We start from the raw sequence: 21,718 nt of genomic DNA on the forward strand, positions 1-21,718 counted from the left end.
ATCCTGTCCATAATGATATGCGACTTTGACACCGGCGTACTGCTGCTTCGAGGCACTCATTTGATATCACGTGATATATATATATATGTCTGTTATCTCCACACAACCAACCCCGCCAGCCCCGCCATCTCACCTTCAACCGCAACGGGCATTTCATCTCAGCAATTTACCAACAAAGGATATCTAGAGAGAGCGTCACCCAAGGAAAAGTCAAGGACAATACAGCACCCCCCTCTACTCCTCTACTCTACAAGAATGGCGGACTTCGAAGCCGTCCTCGCTGGGAAATACCCTGGCAAAGCGCACGCCAAAAAAGTCGTTGAATGGATGCGCAAGAGCATTCCAGATATTACTGGTATACTTTACCTTGAAGGTCAAAAGACCCGTATGCTTGAGGATAATGATGGCGAGGCCCCATTCAGGTCCTACTCCCACACTTCCTACCAAAAACTTTGATTGACACACTACCAGACAACGTCGCTACTTCTACTATCTGACTGGATGTCCTTTGCCGGACAGCTACTACACCTAGTATGTAAAGAAGCTACCCAGTCTCTCTTGTCCCTTGAAAATTTCGAGATAAAAGGAGTCGTGCTCTATATGGCACCCATCCACCATTCAAGCTCTCATTGACCCATATCCCAGCGACATCACCACCGAGAAATCCACGCTCTTCATCCCTCCCATCGACCCGGAATCCGTGATTTGGTCCGGGCTTCCCATGTCCCCATCTGAAGCTTTATCCAAATACGATGTCGATGAGGTCCGCACTACAGACGAAGTAGCTGCCTCCCTCGCTCATCCAGCTGAAGCCGTGTGGGCGATCGAGAACCAAGTCAGCGATCATGTCACGTTCTTGCAGTCCCAGAAGAAGGATTTCAAGAAGTTGAAGGAGGCGATTGAGGAGTGTAGGGTGGTGAAAGATGGGTATGAGATCGCGTTGACAAGGAAGGCAAATGCGATTAGTACTATTGCTCATACGGTAGGTTGCTAAATTCTCATGTCCCTGGGTTATTGTGGGATATTTTCGGGGAAGATCGACTCCAGAGACGTGGATAGCTAGCAGCCTGATACTGTTTTGCTGACAGTAACCTGTGAATAGGCAGTTTTGAAGGCTGTAAAGAGTGCTAAGAACGAGAGGGAGCTGGAAGCACTCTTTATTCAGCACTGCATCGCAAACGGAGCCCGCGAGCAAGCCTATCACTCCATCGTAGCGAGTGGCACTGCGGGTGCAACACTACACTACGTTGATAACGCTCAGCCGCTGGAAGGGAAGCTTAACTTGCTGTTAGACGCAGGGGGCGAGTATCAATGCTACGCCTCAGATATCGTGAAGCACCCTTCTCATACTTCCAATCACCAAATATTCGTCAAATTTAGAAATCGAGCTAACGAATGCAAAGACGCGCACCTTCCCCATCTCCGGGACCTTCACTTCGCACTCCCTCTCCATCTACAACATTGTCCTGCGCATGCAGCTCCGCTGCATCGCCCTCCTTCGCGCCGGCGTCATCTGGGACTCGGTACACCTGCACGCCCATGAAATCCTTATCGAGGGCCTCCTAGACCTTGGTATATTCAAGGGTAAAAAGCAGGATATCTTGAAAAGTAGGACTAGCGTAGCCTTTATGCCGCATGGTGAGTTGAACTATCGCTGGGTAATGAGCAGCAGCTGATTTATCAAAGGGCTGGGCCACTACCTCGGAATGGACACGCATGATACTGGAGGTCACGCCAACTACTCCGACCCAGACAGTATCTTCAGATACTTAAGGGTGCGAGGTTCTTTGCCTGCGGGGGCGATTATCACTGTCGAGCCTGGCGTAAGCTCTTCCCTCCCAGATTCTGCCGTTACTTCTCTTTGTCCGTTTTGATGGGTGCGAGACCAACTGACCACCTTGAAAAGATATATTTCTGCCGCTTCATAATTGAGCCCTACCTCGTTGACCCTACACATGCCCAATACATCGACGCCGAGGTGCTGGAACAGTACTGGGATGTAGGTGGCGTACGAATTGAGGATAATATCTTGATTACGGAGGGCGGGTATGAGAATCTGACAACGGCCGTCAAGGATGTGGAGGGGATGTTGCGTTTAATCAATGGGTCGTCTTAGATTGCCGGATTTAGACCATGGGCAGGTGGGTACGAGGGGAAGGGGAGATGGGGAGCATGGTGAGGAGAGGCGTTGCTTTTTCAGGTATGATTGAGGGCGAGACAAGTGAACTTACGTGCTGAAAATCCAAACAAAATAGCGCCCGGTATGATTTCTCTGAGTAAGACAGGCGTGTTGTTCGCTTTCAGGAGTAAGTACCGAGCGTTCCGAGAGATCAGTAGTGAGAATAAGTGCGGCTGAAAAGAAATCCCACCCTCTCGCTAAGGACGGTCGAAGCGAGAAGAGTGAGTGCTCAGGGGCACAATCGGGTGACTGCTAAATTTTCAAATCCAGGAAAGTGTCATGGGGCCCGAGAAACCGCTGGCTCTCTGGCTAGGAACTCGGTCTGGCGCGAGCGAGAGGATGATTTCTGGGCCTGGTGAGTTACCTCAAAAATTGGCCAGAACTAATAGTCGGTGCCGTCTGGCTTGATACAAGATCCTCTTCTCCCATGTTGGCGGGTTCCTCTAATCATTCCCGGATTCTCGAATACGATTTCTAGTGTACAGTAAGTCATATCTCCAGTTCTATACATGTTCATTTTGACATGCTTGTTCGACAAGCCTCCTTCTTCCGGGGCTGATTCCTTCGCCAGACCATCCTCTAAGCTCCAAACTCCTCTTTACAGCACTCAAAATTAATTGCGCTGTTATGCATCATATCTCTGTACTCATAACTGACCCATGAAAAGCATATACAATCAGTCCTTCCACCTAGCCAAGAACTTTTGCATATCATCCGTTGGCATTGCAGCAGCAGGAGCCTATTTCACATTAGCATGGACCAAAATTACTCGAGGTAAAGTTATATACAGTGTTCACGCGGCTCGACACACTCCAAGTCATCGACTGGGTAAGTGTCGTAACCTCACTCGGAATCGGCAAAAACGTCGTCGCGAACTGCACTGCCGACGTCGGCCACAACGGCTTGGTATTCGTCGTCACGATCGCAGTGGGCGGGACGGACTGCATCGGCGCGTACTTCGTCAGGCCAATCTGCAAGTTATACGGTACTGCCCAGGGGTCTCCTATTGCCCCTACTGCTGCCGCGGTAGATCCTACGGCCGCGGCTGACACGACGGCATTGACGGTATCGGGCCCGGTTGTGCCTGTGACGAGCTTATTATTTGCCATGACGGTGGCGGAAAAGGTACCCGTCATGCCCGTGAGGGTGAAGCGGTTGGAGTAGTTCCAGACTGTTCCTCCGGCGGTGGCTACGGAGAGCATGCCCAGGAAGCTGAGGAGTGTTAGAGCCTTCACTTTGACGTAGTGGAAAGCAGGTACCCTTACTATACATTGGTACCCGTTGCTCCTGTTCCAACTGGTACTATGACGCTGATCGTATTCCCTGCTGCGAAAGTCGCGGCCTTCAAATTCAACAACTGGGCTGGTACAGCATTGGAGCCCGAGAAAAGGAAAAGCGTGTAGGATGTGAGGTCTGCCAGCGCTGGCGCATTGCCAGAGTCGGCCCAGGCAACTGTGAATGCTGTGCCACCTGGAATCGAAGCGCCAGCAGCTGGGACTGTGAACTTGACATCGGCAGCTACCCAGGGAAGATTAATAGCCAATGCCAGAAAAATGAGGCCGTAGGACAAGCGCATCGTGGAAGCTGCGAAACGAGTGACAGTGGAACCAACCAACTTTGAATCGATGGATGTTGTGCGATGCGGCGAAGGAGTACGCCTTGCGTTGTATTGTGGTATTGTGGTGTTGTAGATGGATGGGATGGATTCATGGAATTTCGATTTCGATAACAGACAGACAGACAAGACGGACAGGGGTCTGATCTTGATTCGAAGAAGCGTTGATGCCAAGCAAGCCATTGCTTATTTAAGAGTATACTACTGCGCTTGACTCGATCGGGTTAGAGTGACAGATGCAAAGCCGAGCCGCGCTTATTCAAGGTCTTACACCTTTTAGACTTTTAGACGCGCAAACCTTATAGTATTGCCGTAAAAGTTACTTACATTGCCCCCCCCCCTTTACCCCCCTTTCCCTCACCCCACCATCCTCACACTTCCTTTCCTTTGCAAAGAATACCGCACCCTCTCTCTTTCGTTGCATCAGGACAAAGACGACAATCAATATCAACAGCAACAGCAATCATGTCCACCAAACACACATCTCCCGCTGTGCCTCGAGCCAAGGTGATGAGCGCCACCGAGCTCATCGGCAACACACCCCTCGTTCGTCTGAACAAGATCCCCCAGAGTCTAGGAATTGAGGCCGAAGTCTACGTAAAGGTCGAATTTGTCAATGCAGGCGGCAGTGTCAAGGATCGTATTGCCCTGCGGATGATCGAGCAGGCAGAGCAGTCGGGGAGAATAAAGCCTGGGGATACTCTTATTGAACCCACCAGTGGAAACACGTAGGCCCGATCTCCCAGAAGACTTGACTATGTTCTTATGTTAGCCAGTGGAATTGGGTTGGCGCTCGTGGGCGCGATTAAGGGATACAAGACGATCATTACGCTCCCCGAGAAGATGTCCTCCGAGAAAGTCGCAGTCCTTCGTGCACTTGGCGCTACCATCATCCGCACACCAACTCAAGCCGCTTTCGACTCGCCAGAATCGCATATTGGTGTAGCCAGAAGACTGCTGAATGAGATCCCCAATTCACATATCTTAGATCAGTACACGAATAAAGACAACCCATTGGCTCACGAGCATGGTACTGCAGAGGAGATCTGGTCCCAGAGCGAGGGAAAGATCACAGCCATCGTGGCGGGCGCCGGAACTGGAGGAACCATTACTGGCCTGTCGAGGGGATTGAAGAAGTATAACAAGGACATCAAGGTCATTGCTGCGGATCCGTTTGGCTCTATCCTTGCCCTGCCGGAGTCGCTGAACCAGGAGCATGCCAACGAGGGATACAAGGTTGAGGGAATCGGCTACGATTTCATTCCAGATGTTCTCGACCGAGAAGCGGTCGATGTCTGGTACAAGACCGACGACCGGGAATCCTTCGCATACGCAAGAAAACTTATTGCCGAAGAAGGCCTACTCGTTGGAGGTAGCAGTGGAAGTGCCATAGCAGCAATGGTCAAGGGTGTCAAAGAGCTCGGTCTTGGCAAAGGCGATACTGTCGTGGTCGTCTTGCCAGACAGCATAAGAAGTTATCTGAGTAAATTCGCAGACGACGATTGGCTGGCAGCCAACGATCTGCTCCCACCAAGCCCCCCTACAACGTCACCCCCTTCGCCCGTCCTCGAGTCTTCGTCAGCGAAGAAAGACCCATATCACGGTGCCACTATCGAGTCCCTCCGTCTCAAGCCCGTAACCACCGTGCTAGCTAATACACCCTGCTCAGAAGCAGTGGAGACGATGAGGGAGAAGGGCTTTGACCAATTGCCAGTTCTTGCTCCTACCGGGGGGAAACTTGTCGGTCTCGTCACTCTCGGCAATCTGCTTTCTTGGATCAGCCGCGGCCGCGCAACAGGAAAATCACCCGTCTCAGACGTTATGTTTGACTTCTCCTCCATCCCCGAAGTCGTCACCGATCCGAAGGACATCTCCCACCTCTCCCAAGCCCCTAAGACGAATGGGCTTGAAGAAAGCGACAACGGGAAGAAACAGAAGACGCCGAAGAGGAAGTTTGTGCAAATCACGATGGATACACCACTTTCTGCGTTGAGTAAGTTCTTTGAGTGGAATAGCTCGGCTGTTGTTACGGAGAAGGTTGGAGGGATGCAAGGAGGGCTGTCGAAGCCGGTGGCCGTTGTTACCAAGGTTGATTTGCTGAGCTGGATGGTTAAGCAGCATTCTATTTAGATTTTGAACTTCCAGTGCCGTAGAGTAGGGTGAGGCGTCGGGGCTGTTATGGGTGGTTTTCTTTTGGTTAGATGCGACATCTACATAGCATTACAGGAGTTTGGGCATTTTTCTGCTCTATTGCAGCCGGGCACACGCGAGAAGAACTCGAGAATACGCGGCAAAGTGACTAAAATTGAAGTGACTGGTACGCATCTGGTATTGTAAGCGCCTGCTGCTTGGTCTAATGTGATGTATGTTTACATGGCAAAGACTCTAGCGAGCTCTGATGCGCAGTATCCTCCTGCAGCATATGCCTAACGAGGGCCACTGGACATTGAAAAAGAGGTAGGGGAACCTACTGCAGCAGCCCGCGTATAGCGACTTGCTAACAGCATGACTAGATAACCTACTGTGTTCGCGCACTTAACTACCGTTCGGCAAAAGACACGGGATGTATGCTAGCTGATGGATGTCCACATGGTACATACTGAGATGCCTAGCTTTAACATACACACGATGCAAGTTGGGAATTCAACAGCAAGGTGAGCTTTTACAAAAGCAATGTTGGAGTTCTTAGCGGGACTACAACTTTCAACGCCTCGCTCCCAGGCGGACGCTTAGCAACTCCTTCAGAGGGGGGGGAGACGATAAAGACACCCTACCGCAATTTAAAACCGAAAATATACTGCACGCTTCAAGTCAAAAGATTGCACTGTCTTCAAAGCCTGTCCGAAATCCACCTCCACCACTTATCCACCACCGGACCATCCGTGCCCTCCACACACCCACCAACAACCTGAACATAGACATCGAACTCTTCCATCTGCGCGAATGTGAATTCTGTAGACCCCATCTCCCCCAACCAGTCATCATTCTCCTCGTCTTCCACTTCCCCCATCCTAATTCCAGAGTCCAGCAGCCCTTTACTCCGGCTCACCCTCACCTTCGCAATCTCCCCCTCCAATACGCTCTTCACCAACGCTACCGGCAGCGCGGTAAAAAGATCCGTTTTGTTGGCCGCAACCAGGACGTGCATTTCCTTCGTCTTCACACTCTTCATCCCGCTTCTCTTCTGCAGCAATAATAAAACTTCATGGAGGTAATCCGCAGTCTGTCTCAACCCGTCATCGCCGGCGGATAGTGCCGCAGCGTCAACGACAAAGATGAGCCCCTTGAGGTTCTGAGGACTGTTTATGGACTCCAAGGCGTGATGCCGCAGTTTGCCATGCCCGGGGGTGTCGACGAGCAGAAACTTCTTGTGCGCGATGGACGAGGGGTCGTGAGAGGAGCGGTAGGAATCAGATTTGGCGGTGGTGCCGACAGGGAGGTGGCACTCGACTGCGATGGGGGTTTGAGACGTGTGGGTTGGGGCATTTGCGCCGCGTTCGAACTGGGTGGTGTTAGACACACGTCATATCCTCCTCCAAGAATGGTCTATTGAGATGTAGTAGAGCGAAGCGGTATACCAAAGTGAGAAGAGAAGTCTTTCCAGAGTCGCTGGGTCCAAGGAGCAGGATGGAAGGGAGGGTAACGAGGCCGCTGGCGCGAAAGACGACGGAGTGGAGGAAGATTGGGATCGAGACAACGAGGAGGACGGCGATGACAAGACCCAGCGGAGAAGGGTCAAGAAGGGCGCGCGCCCAATCTTGTATGGTCGAAGCCATGATTGCTTATCGAGAATGGAAGTTCATCTGATCTGGTACTTATTTGCGAGGTTGGTGCTTAAGACAGCTAGTAGTAGTTAACATTGATCAGCCCTGCCAAAAGGTGAACCTTTCTTCCCGGGACCGACTGGCTTGGCACTCAGCCTCGTCGCTCACAGGCGTTCTTGTCTGTGCAGTTGAATCAACAGTGGGAACCAAATTTCGGATTCAGAATCCGTTAAAGAAGAAATACGCTCTCGATTCTCCGGCGCAATCCCCATCTTATCTCCCAGCCAACGTGTGATGTTGGCTGCTAGCCGTGGAACCTCCAGTCCTTAGCAAAGAGATACAGTTATTCCGTATATAAGCAAGGCAAGCTCCTCTTCGCTCGCACCCTCCGCACGTCATGTCCGCCGCCGACCCGGATTCAACACTACCCCCCGTGGCCATACAAAATAATTCCGTCATGCTGCCGAATGGGACCGGGAAAGCTGCAGCCGTCGCGCCAAAGTTGAGCGACGACGACCATGTCGAGATGGAGGATATGCTGCCTCCAGGGCCGGAACATAGCCCCGAGGAGGACATCATGCATCTGGCGCGGGTCGGAGATATCCAAGGGATTGAAAGGCTGTACCAGAGTGGGAAGTTTGAGCCTACGCATTGCGATGCGGAGGGAATTACGCCGTTACATGTGAGAACGCGCAGAGAACTCCTGTCTTATCTAGAGAGTGTTCACTGACCTCTTTTCCAGTGGGCGGCAATCAACAACCAGTATGCAATGTGCCAATTCCTTCTGAAGGCCGGAGCCGATGTCAATAAGAAGGGAGGCGAGTCGGTGGCGACGCCGGCGATGTGGGCGGCGCAACGGTGCCATTATTACACGGTTCATCTCTTACTCGAACATGGCGCGGACCCTCTCATTTCAGACGTCCAAGGCTACAATATCCTCCATCTGGCGACATTTGAGGGTAACCTATTCCTACTGGTCTTACTGTTACATCAGAATATCAATGTGGATATACCGGATAGCCACGGCCACACCTGTTTGATGTGGGCTGCGTATAAGGGATTCCCGGCATGCGTGGACCTGTTTCTCAGATGGGGCGCGGACGTTCACGCGGTAGACGAAACTGGATTTACATCCTTACATTGGGCACTTGTGAAGGGATCTCAAGGTTGCATACAGAAGTTGGTCGAGTATGGCTCTGATCGGTTTGCCGAGACGTCGACAGGCAAGACGCCAGCTATTACTGCAGAGGAGATGAAGACGCAGAGGATCTGGCACCGCGCTTTGAAAGAGTGTGGATTCGATGAGGATGCGATGCCCAGGGCTATCGAATTCCCCATGTCCTCGTGGCTGGTGAAAAATAATCGAGGATTCATGACTAGGTTCTTCTTTTTCTGGCCGTGGATGGTGGTTTGGGTCATGATCATGATCTCGAGTCATATGGTGGTGTTTGCGGGCGTGCCATTTGCTTTATTGGCGGGCTATTCGTTGCAGTGGGTGGCCACATCGATAATGGAGTACGCTCCATCTGATATGAGGCATCTTCATAAAACTGTTAGTTTTTCCAGCAGCTTTTAAAGACATGAGCTGACGAAACAGCCCTGGCTGGCAGGCATATTTGCAGGAACTCTTTTCTGGGTAGGCTTGAGGTGGTTTTCCAACATCCTTCCAGGTAAGAGGATTTACCCTGAACCCCCGGAATTCCTCGCTTACGGATTTAGTTACCTATTCGTCAATGCCATTCAGCAACATCGTGTTTGGGGCGCTGTACAGTCTATGCGGATACTTCTACTTCTGCACGATGCTCTACGAACCTGGCTTTGTTCCCAAATTGGGAGGTCTCACAGAGCAAAAGGCCGTAATTGACGAATTACTAGCGCTGTGGAAGTTCGACGAAAGCAACTTCTGCGTTCCATGTATGGTGCGACAACCGCTGAGAAGCAAACACTGTAAGCGATGTAATCGTTGTGTTGCGAAGCATGATCAGTGAGTCTTAGATTTTATAGGTAATACTCCAAAACTCGCTAACCTATGTCAGCCATTGCCCATGGGTGTACAACTGCATTGGTGTCAACAACCACCGCCACTTCTTCCTATACCTGATTACCCTCGAGGCTGGTCTGGGCTTTCTAGTCAGAATCACACTCGGATGTAAGTTGCCCCTCCTTTCATTAGCCAAGATACGTCTAAAGACATCATACAGACTACGCAATCATCTCTCCCGACGCATCTCCGAGCTGCAACGTTCTCGCGGAATCCCTCTGCCGCGTCGTGAACTCCGACCCCTACACTCTCGTTTTGATGGTCTGGGGCATCCTCCAGCTCTCCTGGGTCACAATGCTCATGTTCGTTCAACTCGTGCAAGTATCGCGGGCCTTGACGACCTGGGAGAATATGAAGGGCTCCCACCACGGGCACTACTCCAGCAAAGCTTCCGAGGCCATCACCTCCGCCCTCACGACCGGCACCGCCTCTCGCGCCGGCGCCCAAATCGGCAGTACAGGCCTCGGTCCTGATCCTGCATTGCCGCCTAGCCACTCCCCACATGCCCATCACCATAAATCCGGATGTTTTGCGCAGTGGAAGAAAATTCTTGGCGTCGACACTTTTGTTGAGACGGCGCTGGATTACAAGGGCGGCAAGAATGCGCGGGCGAATCGCAATCCGTTTTCGAGAGGGTGTATGGGGAATTGCAAGGACTTTTGGTGTGATCCCGCCCCGATATTTGGCAAGAGGGAGAATGGGTCTGCGATGCTGGGTGGGCAGGTGGTGAATTACACGACGATGTATGAGACGCCGAGACTGATGAGTGCGAGGAGGGCCGGGGGTGGGAACGGGGTTGGGATTGGGGGGCAGTATGAGAGCGTGCCTAGTGAGGATGTTTGAATGGGATGAGCGAGCGACTGATATGATAATGACGAACATTTTATACCACGACTGCGAGTTGGGTTCGAGGCGTTGGAGGGCGTCTACAGGTACTGCAGGATTTCTCTTCGTATCTATACTGACGGGCTTGTTGTTGCTGCCAACGAGCTAAGCTCGGATAATTATTGATTTCTACACTTGAGTAATGTTCCCGCTCAACCTCCCATATCTCTAGGGAATGCAGAAGGAGGCTGGAACCCTCGGTTCAATGTCAATAATCGTCGGTTACCATGAATTTCATTTTTCAAAAAATTCCCGACCTGGCTACCCCAGGTCGGCGGCACCACCAAGGCGGGACAGTAACGGGAGTATACCACTTACTAAACAACAACTATTGATATAAATATTAAAAAAAAAAAAAATATATATATATATATATATATATATATGCTCATAAAACTTCGCTTTTATAACTGTGAATTAAAATTGCGAGACTGCCTTTATTTTGTAATGATCTCATGTACCGGTACCGGTATTGAAATGCTATGAAAAATATAAGTGAAAGCTGTTCGTGAATCATTTATTTAAATCTTATTTATTTATTGCGAGTATCTTGATAAAGCACAACCTTAATAATAATAAAATAAAAACGTCTTATAGATCGAAAAATAATAATTTAATTTATTATATCACTAAAGGTATGAATTATTAAATAAAAGTTAGTAGTGATGCACGTAAGTATTCTTTTGATGGGTTTAAATAAAAGTCCGATTTTCGTGTTCCTCGCTTATTCTGGTATATACGCATTAATGAAATCGAAAAGTATATATCAAAATTACTATTTTTACTACTTTAACTCAACACAATAAAGGAACAACAACCTGTAAGTAAAATTCGATTAATTGATTTGTATTAAACTTAATACGTTGCATCGTTGTATACAAATATAATTATTATATGGTAGTTTGTAGATTTTCTATTCATTAAAAAGGAGCAGATTTTACTGTCCCGCCTTGGTGGTGCCGACTTGCTACAGCAAGTCGGTCAATTCTTTCGAATTAAATTTAAGGAAACCGACGATTAAACTGATCAGACGCTCTGTACGGAATACCCAAGCTGCATATACATGCCAAAAGAAGAAGTCTAGCTTTCCAAAAGCGCAAGAGCAGAGAGATCCGAGCGAAAGATTTAAAATTGCAACTCCTGCCGCTCATAGATACTCGGATAACATCGTGAAAGATTATCGTGAAGAGCTGTTCATCATATTCCAGTTCGTCCTTTTCGAAGTGGCTTGCCTGGAGGCCGAGCTGTGGCTGTAAAAGGCGTGGCTGAGTAAATTTACTCGCATTGGGAAATTGACCATCGTCGACTGCCAAGTCTTTTGAAGAGCCCGGCCCACAGTTCTGCAACAGTAATCCACTCGGGCGGTCTGACGTGTGCAGGGGTCTGTTCCTCTGCGTCTCTTTTCTTTCGGATTTGATCGGACTCGAGGATAAGGGGTGTAAGAGATAGGTAGTGAATAGAGGAGATAAAAACCTCCCAGTGTGCATCGCCCTAGACGTCAGTAACTGGTAAATGCGAAGGGAGTGCTTCAGGCTTGCCAGACGGCGAACAGAGTAACCTGTTTGGCCAAAAAGCACGACCCAGCCGAAATCGGATGCCGCCGACACTTGTAGATAGGCTGAAAACCCAAATTCGAGTCCTTGCCGCTCTGCGTAGCCAACTCTGCCAGAGCTCTCGGAGTGCCGCCCAAACCGCTACCAAGATCAAATCTCCATCAAAATTCGCCTGGTGAATCTGCATGCATGTCGGTATAGCCATGATTCCTTAAAGTCGTCGGTGAGAGCTCACTCAGGGCCAGACGGCTCGACTCATCTGTTTGACAAACGGCGCAAGAAGCAAAGCAGGAATGGAAAAAATCTCTCTCATACTAACCCACTCGGCCCCCACACGTAATATCCGCATTCTTCCGACCCATCCGATGTTTGCTGATGCGTCCAGTCGTTGAGCTCGATTCCTGTGTCGGGACCCAACATGCTCCCTGGCATATCCACCTTGGATCCGTCTCGAGCTCCGTTTAGTTGTAGAAAAGCTCCTACCCTGCAAGTCTCGGACCCGCTGAACCTCCTTTGAAGTTGTTCGCCAACCGGCCAACGCCCACAGATGACCCGCTGGTCCCGTGCTCCGTAGATATCCACCGAGCACTAAGCGTGGCCTTTTGACCCGGCAGAAAAATCTCTTCCTCAAGCCCTCTTCCCTCTTCCCACTGCACCACCGACCACTCACATCCACATCCACAACCCCAACCACAACCACATTTCATCTCTCATCCACCAGAGCTTTTCGCCCTTCCCGTCATTTCTCTCTCTCTCTCTCACGCAATGGCTGCCCGCATGTTTGCCCCAAAGGTTGCTTCCCTCGTGGGATCAACCTCCGCCAAAGTCGCTCGTCCTGTTGTTCGCAGCAGCATCCAGAGCTCCCAGCGTGCTTTCTCCGGTAAGTGTGAATCCGAATCGACCCAATTAAGCAATTTGGTTTGCAGCAGACCAGCTCAAGCCAATTGAGCTCGAGCTCTCTGGACCAATCCACTGTTCCTGCCCTTCGGCCGATAATTTGCTAAAGATGAGTCTTCCAGGTGCCGCCATCCGCTCCAACACTCCATTCCAGACCATCAAGCGTCAACAAGCTTCCCAAATCCTCTCCGCTACCCGCAACGTTGCCGGCAAGCGTCACTTCAACTCTGAGATCGCCACCGCCATGGTCCAGGTCTCCCAGAACTTGGGTATGGGTTCCGCTGCCATTGGTCTCGGAGGTGCCGGTATCGGTATCGGTATGGTCTTCGCCTCTCTGCTCACCGCCGTTGCCCGCAACCCTAGCATGCGTGGTCAACTCTTCTCCTACGCCATTCTCGGTTTCGCTTTCGTTGAGGCCATCGGTCTGTTCGACCTCATGGTTGCCATGATGTGCAAGTACGTGTAAATGCATAGACGGGGATCGGAATGGGTTGGGTCGATGGTCGTGGCTGTGGTCGAACTATAGACGGCAATGGCTTGGTGGATGGACTTGGACCATAGATGGAGCGAGCGGTAGTTTGTACTATATCGGACTAGAAGCATTAGAGCGAGGCAAACTGGTCTTCAGCGGTCAACAGTTCCATTAATCTCAAGCTTTGGCTCTTCTGTCCTTCCCATGTTCATTGTACGCATCGTGGTGCTTCGGGTGAGAGAAGAACGTCCGCACCGCAATCCCCGATACTCGACAATCATGAACGACAAGGGAAGCGAAGGAACGCTAGAGCGCGGGGTACGTAACATAGAGCAAGGCACAAATCGAATAATGTCAAATCAAATCAAATGCAGATGCTTATACGTGGAACAGATATCGGAACGACTGCTGGGGGGACGGTCCGATGCTGCAGATAAATATGCCAGCCGGCCGTGAGGCATACGTCAATCGATATTGACCAAGACAGACCGACCAACAGACAGGCATGCTCCTCTTGGTCGTGGCTGGATTGAGGGATGAGCTGCTTGGTTGGGTCCATGCGGGAATTGCTTGCCTGACCCCTCGACACGGTGGTGTTACTGCATTCGTGCGAACCACGAGGAGACGGGCATCATGATCTGGGTCGTGGTAAGTAGGCAGGCAGGTAGGTAGGTAGGCCGCCATGGAGATTGAGTGAGGAGTGAGGAGGAGGAGGAAAAGGAAAAGGAAGAGGAGGAGATAGTGGAGGGGGAGGTAGTGGAGGGGGAGGTAGTGGAGGAGGAGGAGGAGGAGGTGGAGGAAGAAGATGAGGAGGAAGAAGATGAGGAGGAAGACGAAAAGGACGATGAGTAAGGAGACTCAACAGAAAAGACGGAACACGCCACAAACGCCCTAACGGAACGGAAAAGCTGGAGGAATGAAAGTACCCGACCCACAAGCCAATGGGAGTCGAATTCTGGGGATGTGGGGACCCCGCATGAGGGGAAGGTAGGCCGGATGAGGGATGGTCTGTCGGTCTTTACTGGATTGGGGAAGGCTACTTTGTTGTGTACTACCGGTACCATACTTACTATATACTGCTATATACTGCTATATACTGCTATATATTGCTATATACTGCTATATACTACTATCTACTGCTATATATCTTATTAATCACGATGTATTACTATCCCCTACAACATATAACTACATCCCACTCTATACCAGAGTTCTGAAGCTGCTTGCTGAGCTCAGCCATAGCCCTAGGTATATATCTACCTACTCATCCCCTCCTCCCTCCCTCCCTCCCTTCCTCCCTCCCTCCCTACCGACCTACCTACTATCTATCTATCCATCCATCATGCCGGCGCCAGAACCCTTCACCATCTCGGTACCGCAGTCCCAGATCGACAGCCTCAGAACCAAGCTCTCTCTCGTCTCGTTTCCGGATGAGCTCGCCGCCTCGGATTGGGACCTCGGCGTCCCTCTCTCCGACATGAAGCGCCTCGTCAAGGCATGGGAAGTCTGGGACTGGCGACAGGCCGAGGAGACACTGAACCGAGTCCCACAGTTCCACACGCCCATCAACGTCGATGGCTTTGGCGACTTGGACATCCATTTCGTGTGGCAGAAGAGCGAGATCAAGAATGCCATTCCCTTGCTTTTCGTGCATGGATGTCAGTTCATCTCATCCCATCTCATCCCATCTCATCCCATCTCATCCCCCCCCCCCCCCCCCCCCGTTTTGCAATCATGTCGATAATGATTGACAATAGCGACCTCAAGGGCCAGGATCTTTCCTAGAGGTCTACAAGATCCTTCCCCTCCTCGCCAAACCAGGTGGTCCGGCCTTCCACGTGGTCGCCCCTTCTCTCCCCAACTTCGGCTTTAGCGAGGGACCCAAACAACGCGGATTCTCCATCGCCCAATACGCAGAAACCTGCCACAAACTCATGCTTGCACTCGGGTACAACGAGTATGTCACCCAAGGTGGTGATTGGGGCTTCACTATCACCCGCTCCATCGGCTTCCTCTACCCAGAGCACTGTAAAGCCTCGCACATCAACATAATCCTTGCGCATTGCCCTTCCTTCAGGAAGCACCCCCTACTTGCTCTCCAGCACTCCTTGACGTCCTACTCTCAGAAAGAGAAGGATGGATTAAAGCGTATGGAATTGTTCCAGCATGAGGGGAGGGGATACTACCTTACTCAGTCAACCAAACCTCAGACTCTCGCCTACGCGCTCAATGACAGTCCAGTAGCGCTCCTAGCGTGGATCTACGAGAAGCTGCACGACTGGACTGACGGCTACCCGTGGACGGTAAGAGGACATCTTCTTTCCATTCTCGTTTGATCCCGAGATGTTGTTGAGTCCATCCACCATGGCAAATACTGAGTTCCCCGTGATCCAGGAAGATGAGATCTTCACATGGATCAGCATCTATCAGTTCAGTCGTATGGGCCCAGGTGCCGCTCACCGCATCTACTACGAGTTCACACACACCAAGCCCGGACCGCGAAAGCCAACCATGGATGTCATCAGTGGCTACCTTCCTCACGTCAAACTGGGTCTAGGTTTGTCCTCTTCTCTCCTTCCCGCCACCAACTCACCAAAAGTGGTTCATGTCACACTGACCACAAGTAGCCTACAATCCAAAGGAACTCTCACTCTTGCCCAAGACGTGGTGCCGCACCCTTGGCCCCGTCGTATTCGAGTCCGACAACGAGAGCGGCGGCCACTTCTACGCTTCCGAGCGCCCGGAATGGCTAGCGAGGGATCTGCGGACGATGTTTGGGAAGAACGGGGGTGCATATGGGGTTGTGAAGGGGAGGACCGGGTTTGACGTGGAGAGGGCGAACCTTTGATTCCGTGGAAGATGGATGACAAGATGTTGCATTTGGCGAGACTGTGTACTCGCTTATTTATTGGACAACGTGTGAAGTTGTTATATAGTCTTAGATTATACACACATCGTAATAGCATGTCTAGTTACCGAGGCCTGATCCCAGCAAAACTGACCGATACGCAAGTTCAAAGTCACATTCGGTTAGAGTCTGCTGATCAGATTCCCCATCTAGGTGATATAAATAGGTAGTCAACATAATCTTCCAATTCGGTATCGTCAATGCAGCACCGACTCTTACAACTCAACCAGATTCCATCAATCATCCCTTCCCTTACCTTGTATTTCGATTTTGCCGCAAACGTCGACTGATCCACCAAGCCAAGCCAAGCAGTCGCATCTTCTTCATCTTTCATCACCCCTCCCCTACTTAGCAAGTCAAGAAAAAAAAGAAAAAGAAAAAAAAAACATCTCAACTACCGGTACCCGACGCAAAAAGCAACGATCTGGTTTTCCTGCACGGCGCAAGATCTGCTGCTCTTACTTGTACTACGTACGTACCAACCCGACCCCCGACCAACCAACCAACCGGATGGATGGATGGATGGATGGATAGATGGATGCCCTGCGCGGAAGGAAAAGTTCCCGAGCTCGGAACTCGGGCCTCTCCTCATCCGGAGCATCTACCGGTACCACGGTACGTAGTACGTCCCAGGCGTAAGTAAGTATTACCCCTTGAGGGTAGTGTAAGGGAGGTTTATAAGTAGTGGAAACTATACTTTTGAGGCACCCTTGAGGGGTAAGTAACAATTACGCTTGTACCGTAGTATCTAGGTATCTACCTATCTAGCGAAGGGCACGAAGCATCGTCGTCCCGCTGGCGAAGACGTTGTTATTGTTATTGTTGTTATTATTGCTATTGCCGTTTCAAATGGCACGGCGCGCAGAAGAGAAATATCTACTCTACGAGCCGAAAACTCGGCTTGGGATAGGGGATTGTTTTGAGTGGAAGAAGGCGATTACTGGTGGTAGAAGAGAGGTGGTACGGTAGGTACCTTAAAGGCAGGCAGGTAGTGGGGGTCATTCGAGCGATCCTCTGACCTCCTTTTATAAAAAAACGGTAATTAGACCGTCTAAATCTAATACTAGTCATAAATCAAGAATAGTTCACCTTTTTAATTGTCCCCGAGCTTAAAACCCGCCTTATAGGTAGCCGTCCCACGGCCGTCCCCGTTTAGATTTTCAAAATAAGCTTATTTATAAGCTCGTTTTAAAAAACTCAAAATAATTAAATAACTATCTTAATAAATGCATAAATATAAAATTGCAAATAAAAACTATTCTGTAAATGGAATCGTTTTATTAATAATTCAATAAACTCGATGCTAAAATATTTCTCGATATCGCTGCTATGGCTTATACCTTAAAGGCAGGTAAGGGGTCATTGAGCGATCCTCTGACCTCCTTTTATCAAAAAACGGTACTAGTAATTGGACCCGCTAAATCCAATACTAGTTACAAATCAAGAATAGTTCACCTTTTTGATTGTCCCCGAGCTTAAAACCCGCCTTATAGATAGCCGTCCCACGGCCGTCCCCGTTTAGATTTTCAAAATAAGCTTATTTATAAGCTCTTTTTTCAAAAACTCAAAATAATTAAATAAATATCTTAATAAATGCATAAATATACAATTGCAAATAAAAACTATTCTTAAAATGGAATTCTTTGATTGATAATTCAATAGATTCGATGCCAAGATCTTTCTCGGTATCGCTGCCACGGCTTATATATCAAAACGCTTTAAAAAAAATTTATAATCGGAATCGATCGCTTTAATAGAGTTCATCCGGTAATAGGCAGTTCCTACGTCTATTAGAGGGTGGTGGAAGGGAAGTAGATAAGAAAGTAATAAAAGGGAAAGGAGATTATTTGCTTACGAATCCAAGTTCTCCAGGACGGTTCAAAGTTCAAAGACGGCCATAGGACGGTCTTAAAATGGTCTTACAACGCTCGGAGACGGTCCTAAAAAGGGGTTTATACGAAAAGACGAGCTTTTATAAGAGACGGTTTAATCTAATCGAATGAAATAGTTCTATTTTAGCTACGATTTAAATAATTTAAAGCGTTTTTTTTCAAATTCTATTTAATCTTAAGTATCGGCTTAGGGTGATCCACTAACTATGCTAAGCTCTTGCAATTAATTGTCTTTTATAGAGACCGTTGTCGGATTGTCAGCTAACGGTTAAAACAACCCTCTACCTGCCTTGAAGGTATATCGGTAACATTACGGCGTAGCTGTGTATAGGGAGCGCTGATAGTATATATATATATGATTGATCTTCCAACAATGCAAGCCCTAGGATTTTCTTCTCAAAAGTATCTAGATTCTGTTCAATCGATCTAGTCAGTTACCGACGTTAACAACAAAGCGATGGTGAACATGAATGAGCAGCCAAGCACCAGTAAATTTCTCCACGAGATGGATCTGAGCTGTGAGCTGGTATTATTAGGTCGCCGTGCAGGGGGCGGGTTTCTAATCATTATCAAGAGGAGATGGAGGGACAGAGGAAAGAACAGGTAAGATGAGTATAGAGTGAACGGATGGAGGATTGTAAGGACAAGGAACTGTTCCGTTCCGTGGCGCCTGAGCTGGCGATATAAGAATCGAACTCGCTATGAAGGAAGTGGTAAATGATGCCTATTCCTGCGGATCGTGCCCGATGAAGAGAGTGTCGTATTTCGCTGGAAGTTCCTCTCTTGTGCAATGCCCCTCGGGTGAGAGAATTCCTGTATGCCGGAATGGGAGCATTGAAATGGTGAGTAGGACAAGCCGAGGAAGAAAGTCGGACATCTTGTTGAGATAGAATCTTTAAAAGGTTTTGAAACGGGGATTTTAGCGTAGTACTGAAAAAGATGCGTAGATAGCACCGAGATATGCTGAGCTTACCGTTGCGATATAATTACAGGGGCTCGGATAGGCAAACGGATTCGGACCCGTGGGTACATATGCATCGATTCATCTCATTACTGTACTGTTTTTCCCGGAAGCTTCGCCTGACCGACTTCCCACTAGTCTGATTGTCCCCAACCGTTTCGGGACATCGAAATAACACCATGCGCCGTGATATCCCCTTTCCCCAAGCTAGGAGGTGTTAGCGACTCCTAAGTAACGCCAAAGAGAGATGTAGGTGTAAGTATGATCCTCCTATCGCCTGAGCTTTCTCCTCAGCTCCCAAATGCTATACTCTTCTGAATCGTTTTCCATCTCGGCTTCAGATCCAATATTATTAGATTCTGGCTCGACTCCAGCATTCTCGTCCAGATCCGCCATCGCTCGATACGTGTCGGGGAAGAGCGAAGATTCAATGCCTTTATTTCCGAGCAGGAAATCTCCAAAGTACTTCACGGCGTTGAATGCCTCCTCTCCCGTCGGTACAATATTTTCGCATGGTAGCAGGAACCCATAGCTCCCAGTATCACGCAGTTTGATTTGGTAGCTGTACCGGACCCGCATCTCGTGGTAGAACCAGTCTATCGCTGATCCACCGCCATTCTCCATGCGCTTGGTCTCGACTGGGCTTTTACCCTTCCCGGAGATGAATGCCCCTTCGCAGGCGGATGCAACACTGTACAGCGCACCGCTCGAGATTCTGATGGCTTTGGCGAGCCCCATGCCCAGTTCCTCCAGGTTCTCTAAGCTTGGCGGATCGGCTGAACACGAGTATGAGTAAGGATATAAGACCTGCTGCGAGTACGAGTGGAGATCCAGAAATCCGACAAATTTGACCCCGTTGCTTTCAGTCTCATTCTTGGCCCACTGTGCCAGTCGATGAGATTCGACGGCTTGAAATGGTTCATCGCCGGAATAACTTTCTGAGCACGGGTTGTTATGGTAGGTATCCCCATTCCATTGAAACCCAAAGGTACGATCCAGGTCAAGCCCTCGACAGAAGCGCCCACTGGTCTGTTGTCGGTTCTTCCTCCATAGACGGTCAGTCTCCCAGGTGTAGACATATCCATCGGGGTTCGCGGTCGGAATGAGAACGAAATCAAACGCTTGCAGGAGCTTTGTGATTGCCGGAGACTTCCCATATGAGGTGATGAGTGACCATGCAATGTAAGTCGCCGTACTCACCGATACCCATTCTCGAGCGTGGAAGCCCCCGGAAATGATAATCGTTTGCCTTGGCTTACCGTCGCCTTTTTGTCCCAGGTTGGGTGACACGCCAATTCGGAGCGCCTGGATCTCCCGGCCTTCGTAGGTTGTCCCAATACTGATCATCCGCACATGGGTTGTGAACATCGAGGCCATGAGCTCCATCCAAGGGACGATGACCGAGTATGGCTGATAGTTCTGAAAAAAGATATTATCACCACTACCCGACAGCTTTGCCTTTGGTGTGAATGAACGTTCTGTAGCCGCAGCGGCGGGCTCTGCGAAAGCCAAGGACGGATAGGTATGATAGATGCTCTCTGTTAGGTTTGGCATCAAATTCGAGTATGCATTGTGCAACGAGCCCGGAAGTAATCCAAGTAGTGATGGGATCTGAGATAGATATTAGTGACGGAGCTCAAGCTCATGCATGCCACCACGCCTACATCGTCTTCTCTCAGGCGAATATCCGCCCAGTCGCTATTGAATTCCCATACATCCAAGAGCAGTGTGTCGGCCGCCTCTGCCAAAGCTCCCCCGTCGGCTGCCGTACTCAGATTGAATCGGAGGACCACATCTCCTCCGTATCTTGCCAGCAGGGCTGCTGGGAGGGGAGAGTTGGATGGATGCGACAGGGACGGGGTCGACTTTCTGGTCTCAGCCCTGGTCGCCGCTGGCGCCCGATGCCACCAGTATTGTATCGCAGTATCCCGAAGCCATGCCAACCGAGGAAAGAAACCGGGACGGCGGTGGGGAGTAGAGAAGTGGTCGTCGTTCTCGCTGGCAGCCCACGAAACTGCCGCACTGGGCGTGGCACAGAAGACCAGGGCGATCAGGATCAGGAGGAGCGTGAGAAGGGAGGATGGGTTCCTAGCAGTTTGCATGACTGACTAGAGCCGATCTATCTTCTATCGGGTTGATGATTGAGGGTTGATGATTGAGGGTTGATGGCCATGTTGAAAGAGGGAGAGCGACAGCGACCGGGTTCGAGGTTGAAGTTGAGGTTGAGCTTTAATTTCTATGGCCGAGAAGTGGCTGGTGATACCGTACTTACTTAGTGACTGTGGCGCTGGGGTACGAAGGACGGAAATCTTTTTTCCTTCGCGCCCTCTCTCACTTGCGACATGGGCACCGGGACTTGGAAATATGTCAAGAAGTACCAGTAGAGATTGATTATATTGATTGTATTTGTGTTCCTGTGTTTGTATCTATTGTATTGCGTGCGATTATTGAAATTTGAGCTTTGAGAATGGCTCCCTTGCCTTGCCATGCCTTGCCATGCCTTGCCTTGCCTTGCCTTACCTTGCCTTGCTTACGTTGCCTTACCTTACGT

The 21,718-nt window shown here is 49.8% G+C and overlaps 8 protein-coding genes across 8 annotated transcripts; 5 read left to right on the forward strand and 3 right to left on the reverse strand.

The window, feature by feature from the left end:
- Positions 1-255: 255 nt before the first annotated feature.
- Positions 256-2,116, forward strand: L3040_007040 (uncharacterized protein; the record flags this gene model as incomplete). The annotated part of the gene is made up of 7 exons (XM_007296939.2): positions 256-422; positions 472-531; positions 646-982; positions 1,103-1,330; positions 1,404-1,638; positions 1,687-1,823; positions 1,907-2,116. 7 exons carry the CDS (start codon positions 256-258, stop codon positions 2,114-2,116), a joined length of 1,374 nt encoding a protein of 457 aa, XP_007297001.2.
- A 739-nt stretch (positions 2,117-2,855) lies between these two features.
- L3040_007041 (uncharacterized protein) lies at positions 2,856-3,755 on the reverse strand (the record flags this gene model as incomplete). Its single annotated transcript, XM_007296940.1, has 3 exons — positions 2,856-2,918; positions 2,968-3,391; positions 3,445-3,755. The coding sequence occupies 3 exons, from the start codon at positions 3,753-3,755 to the stop codon at positions 2,856-2,858; spliced, it is 798 nt and encodes a 265-aa protein (XP_007297002.1).
- A 504-nt stretch (positions 3,756-4,259) lies between these two features.
- Positions 4,260-5,924, forward strand: L3040_007042 (uncharacterized protein; the record flags this gene model as incomplete). Its single annotated transcript, XM_066156134.1, has 2 exons — positions 4,260-4,522; positions 4,571-5,924. The coding sequence occupies 2 exons, from the start codon at positions 4,260-4,262 to the stop codon at positions 5,922-5,924; spliced, it is 1,617 nt and encodes a 538-aa protein (XP_066010945.1).
- Positions 5,925-6,624: 700 nt separating this feature from the next.
- On the reverse strand, positions 6,625-7,570 carry L3040_007043 (uncharacterized protein; the record flags this gene model as incomplete). The annotated part of the gene is made up of 2 exons (XM_007296942.1): positions 6,625-7,296; positions 7,373-7,570. The coding sequence occupies 2 exons, from the start codon at positions 7,568-7,570 to the stop codon at positions 6,625-6,627; spliced, it is 870 nt and encodes a 289-aa protein (XP_007297004.1).
- A 385-nt stretch (positions 7,571-7,955) lies between these two features.
- L3040_007044 (uncharacterized protein) lies at positions 7,956-10,442 on the forward strand (the record flags this gene model as incomplete). Its single annotated transcript, XM_007296943.1, has 6 exons — positions 7,956-8,240; positions 8,301-9,110; positions 9,156-9,228; positions 9,278-9,542; positions 9,595-9,707; positions 9,760-10,442. The coding sequence occupies 6 exons, from the start codon at positions 7,956-7,958 to the stop codon at positions 10,440-10,442; spliced, it is 2,229 nt and encodes a 742-aa protein (XP_007297005.1).
- A 2,360-nt stretch (positions 10,443-12,802) lies between these two features.
- L3040_007045 (uncharacterized protein) lies at positions 12,803-13,400 on the forward strand (the record flags this gene model as incomplete). Its single annotated transcript, XM_066156135.1, has 2 exons — positions 12,803-12,917; positions 13,057-13,400. The coding sequence occupies 2 exons, from the start codon at positions 12,803-12,805 to the stop codon at positions 13,398-13,400; spliced, it is 459 nt and encodes a 152-aa protein (XP_066010946.1).
- A 1,348-nt stretch (positions 13,401-14,748) lies between these two features.
- Positions 14,749-16,254, forward strand: L3040_007046 (uncharacterized protein; the record flags this gene model as incomplete). The annotated part of the gene is made up of 4 exons (XM_007296945.1): positions 14,749-15,064; positions 15,174-15,709; positions 15,801-15,963; positions 16,034-16,254. The coding sequence occupies 4 exons, from the start codon at positions 14,749-14,751 to the stop codon at positions 16,252-16,254; spliced, it is 1,236 nt and encodes a 411-aa protein (XP_007297007.1).
- Positions 16,255-19,437: 3,183 nt separating this feature from the next.
- L3040_007047 (uncharacterized protein) lies at positions 19,438-21,269 on the reverse strand (the record flags this gene model as incomplete). The annotated part of the gene is made up of 2 exons (XM_007296946.1): positions 19,438-20,778; positions 20,832-21,269. 2 exons carry the CDS (start codon positions 21,267-21,269, stop codon positions 19,438-19,440), a joined length of 1,779 nt encoding a protein of 592 aa, XP_007297008.1.
- Positions 21,270-21,718: the final 449 nt, after the last annotated feature.

The sequence above is a fragment of the Drepanopeziza brunnea genome, assembly GCF_022702325.1.
Source record: "Drepanopeziza brunnea f. sp. 'multigermtubi' strain 214-2 chromosome Unknown ctg12, whole genome shotgun sequence".
Taxonomy (NCBI): Eukaryota; Fungi; Ascomycota; class Leotiomycetes; order Helotiales; family Drepanopezizaceae; genus Drepanopeziza; species Drepanopeziza brunnea.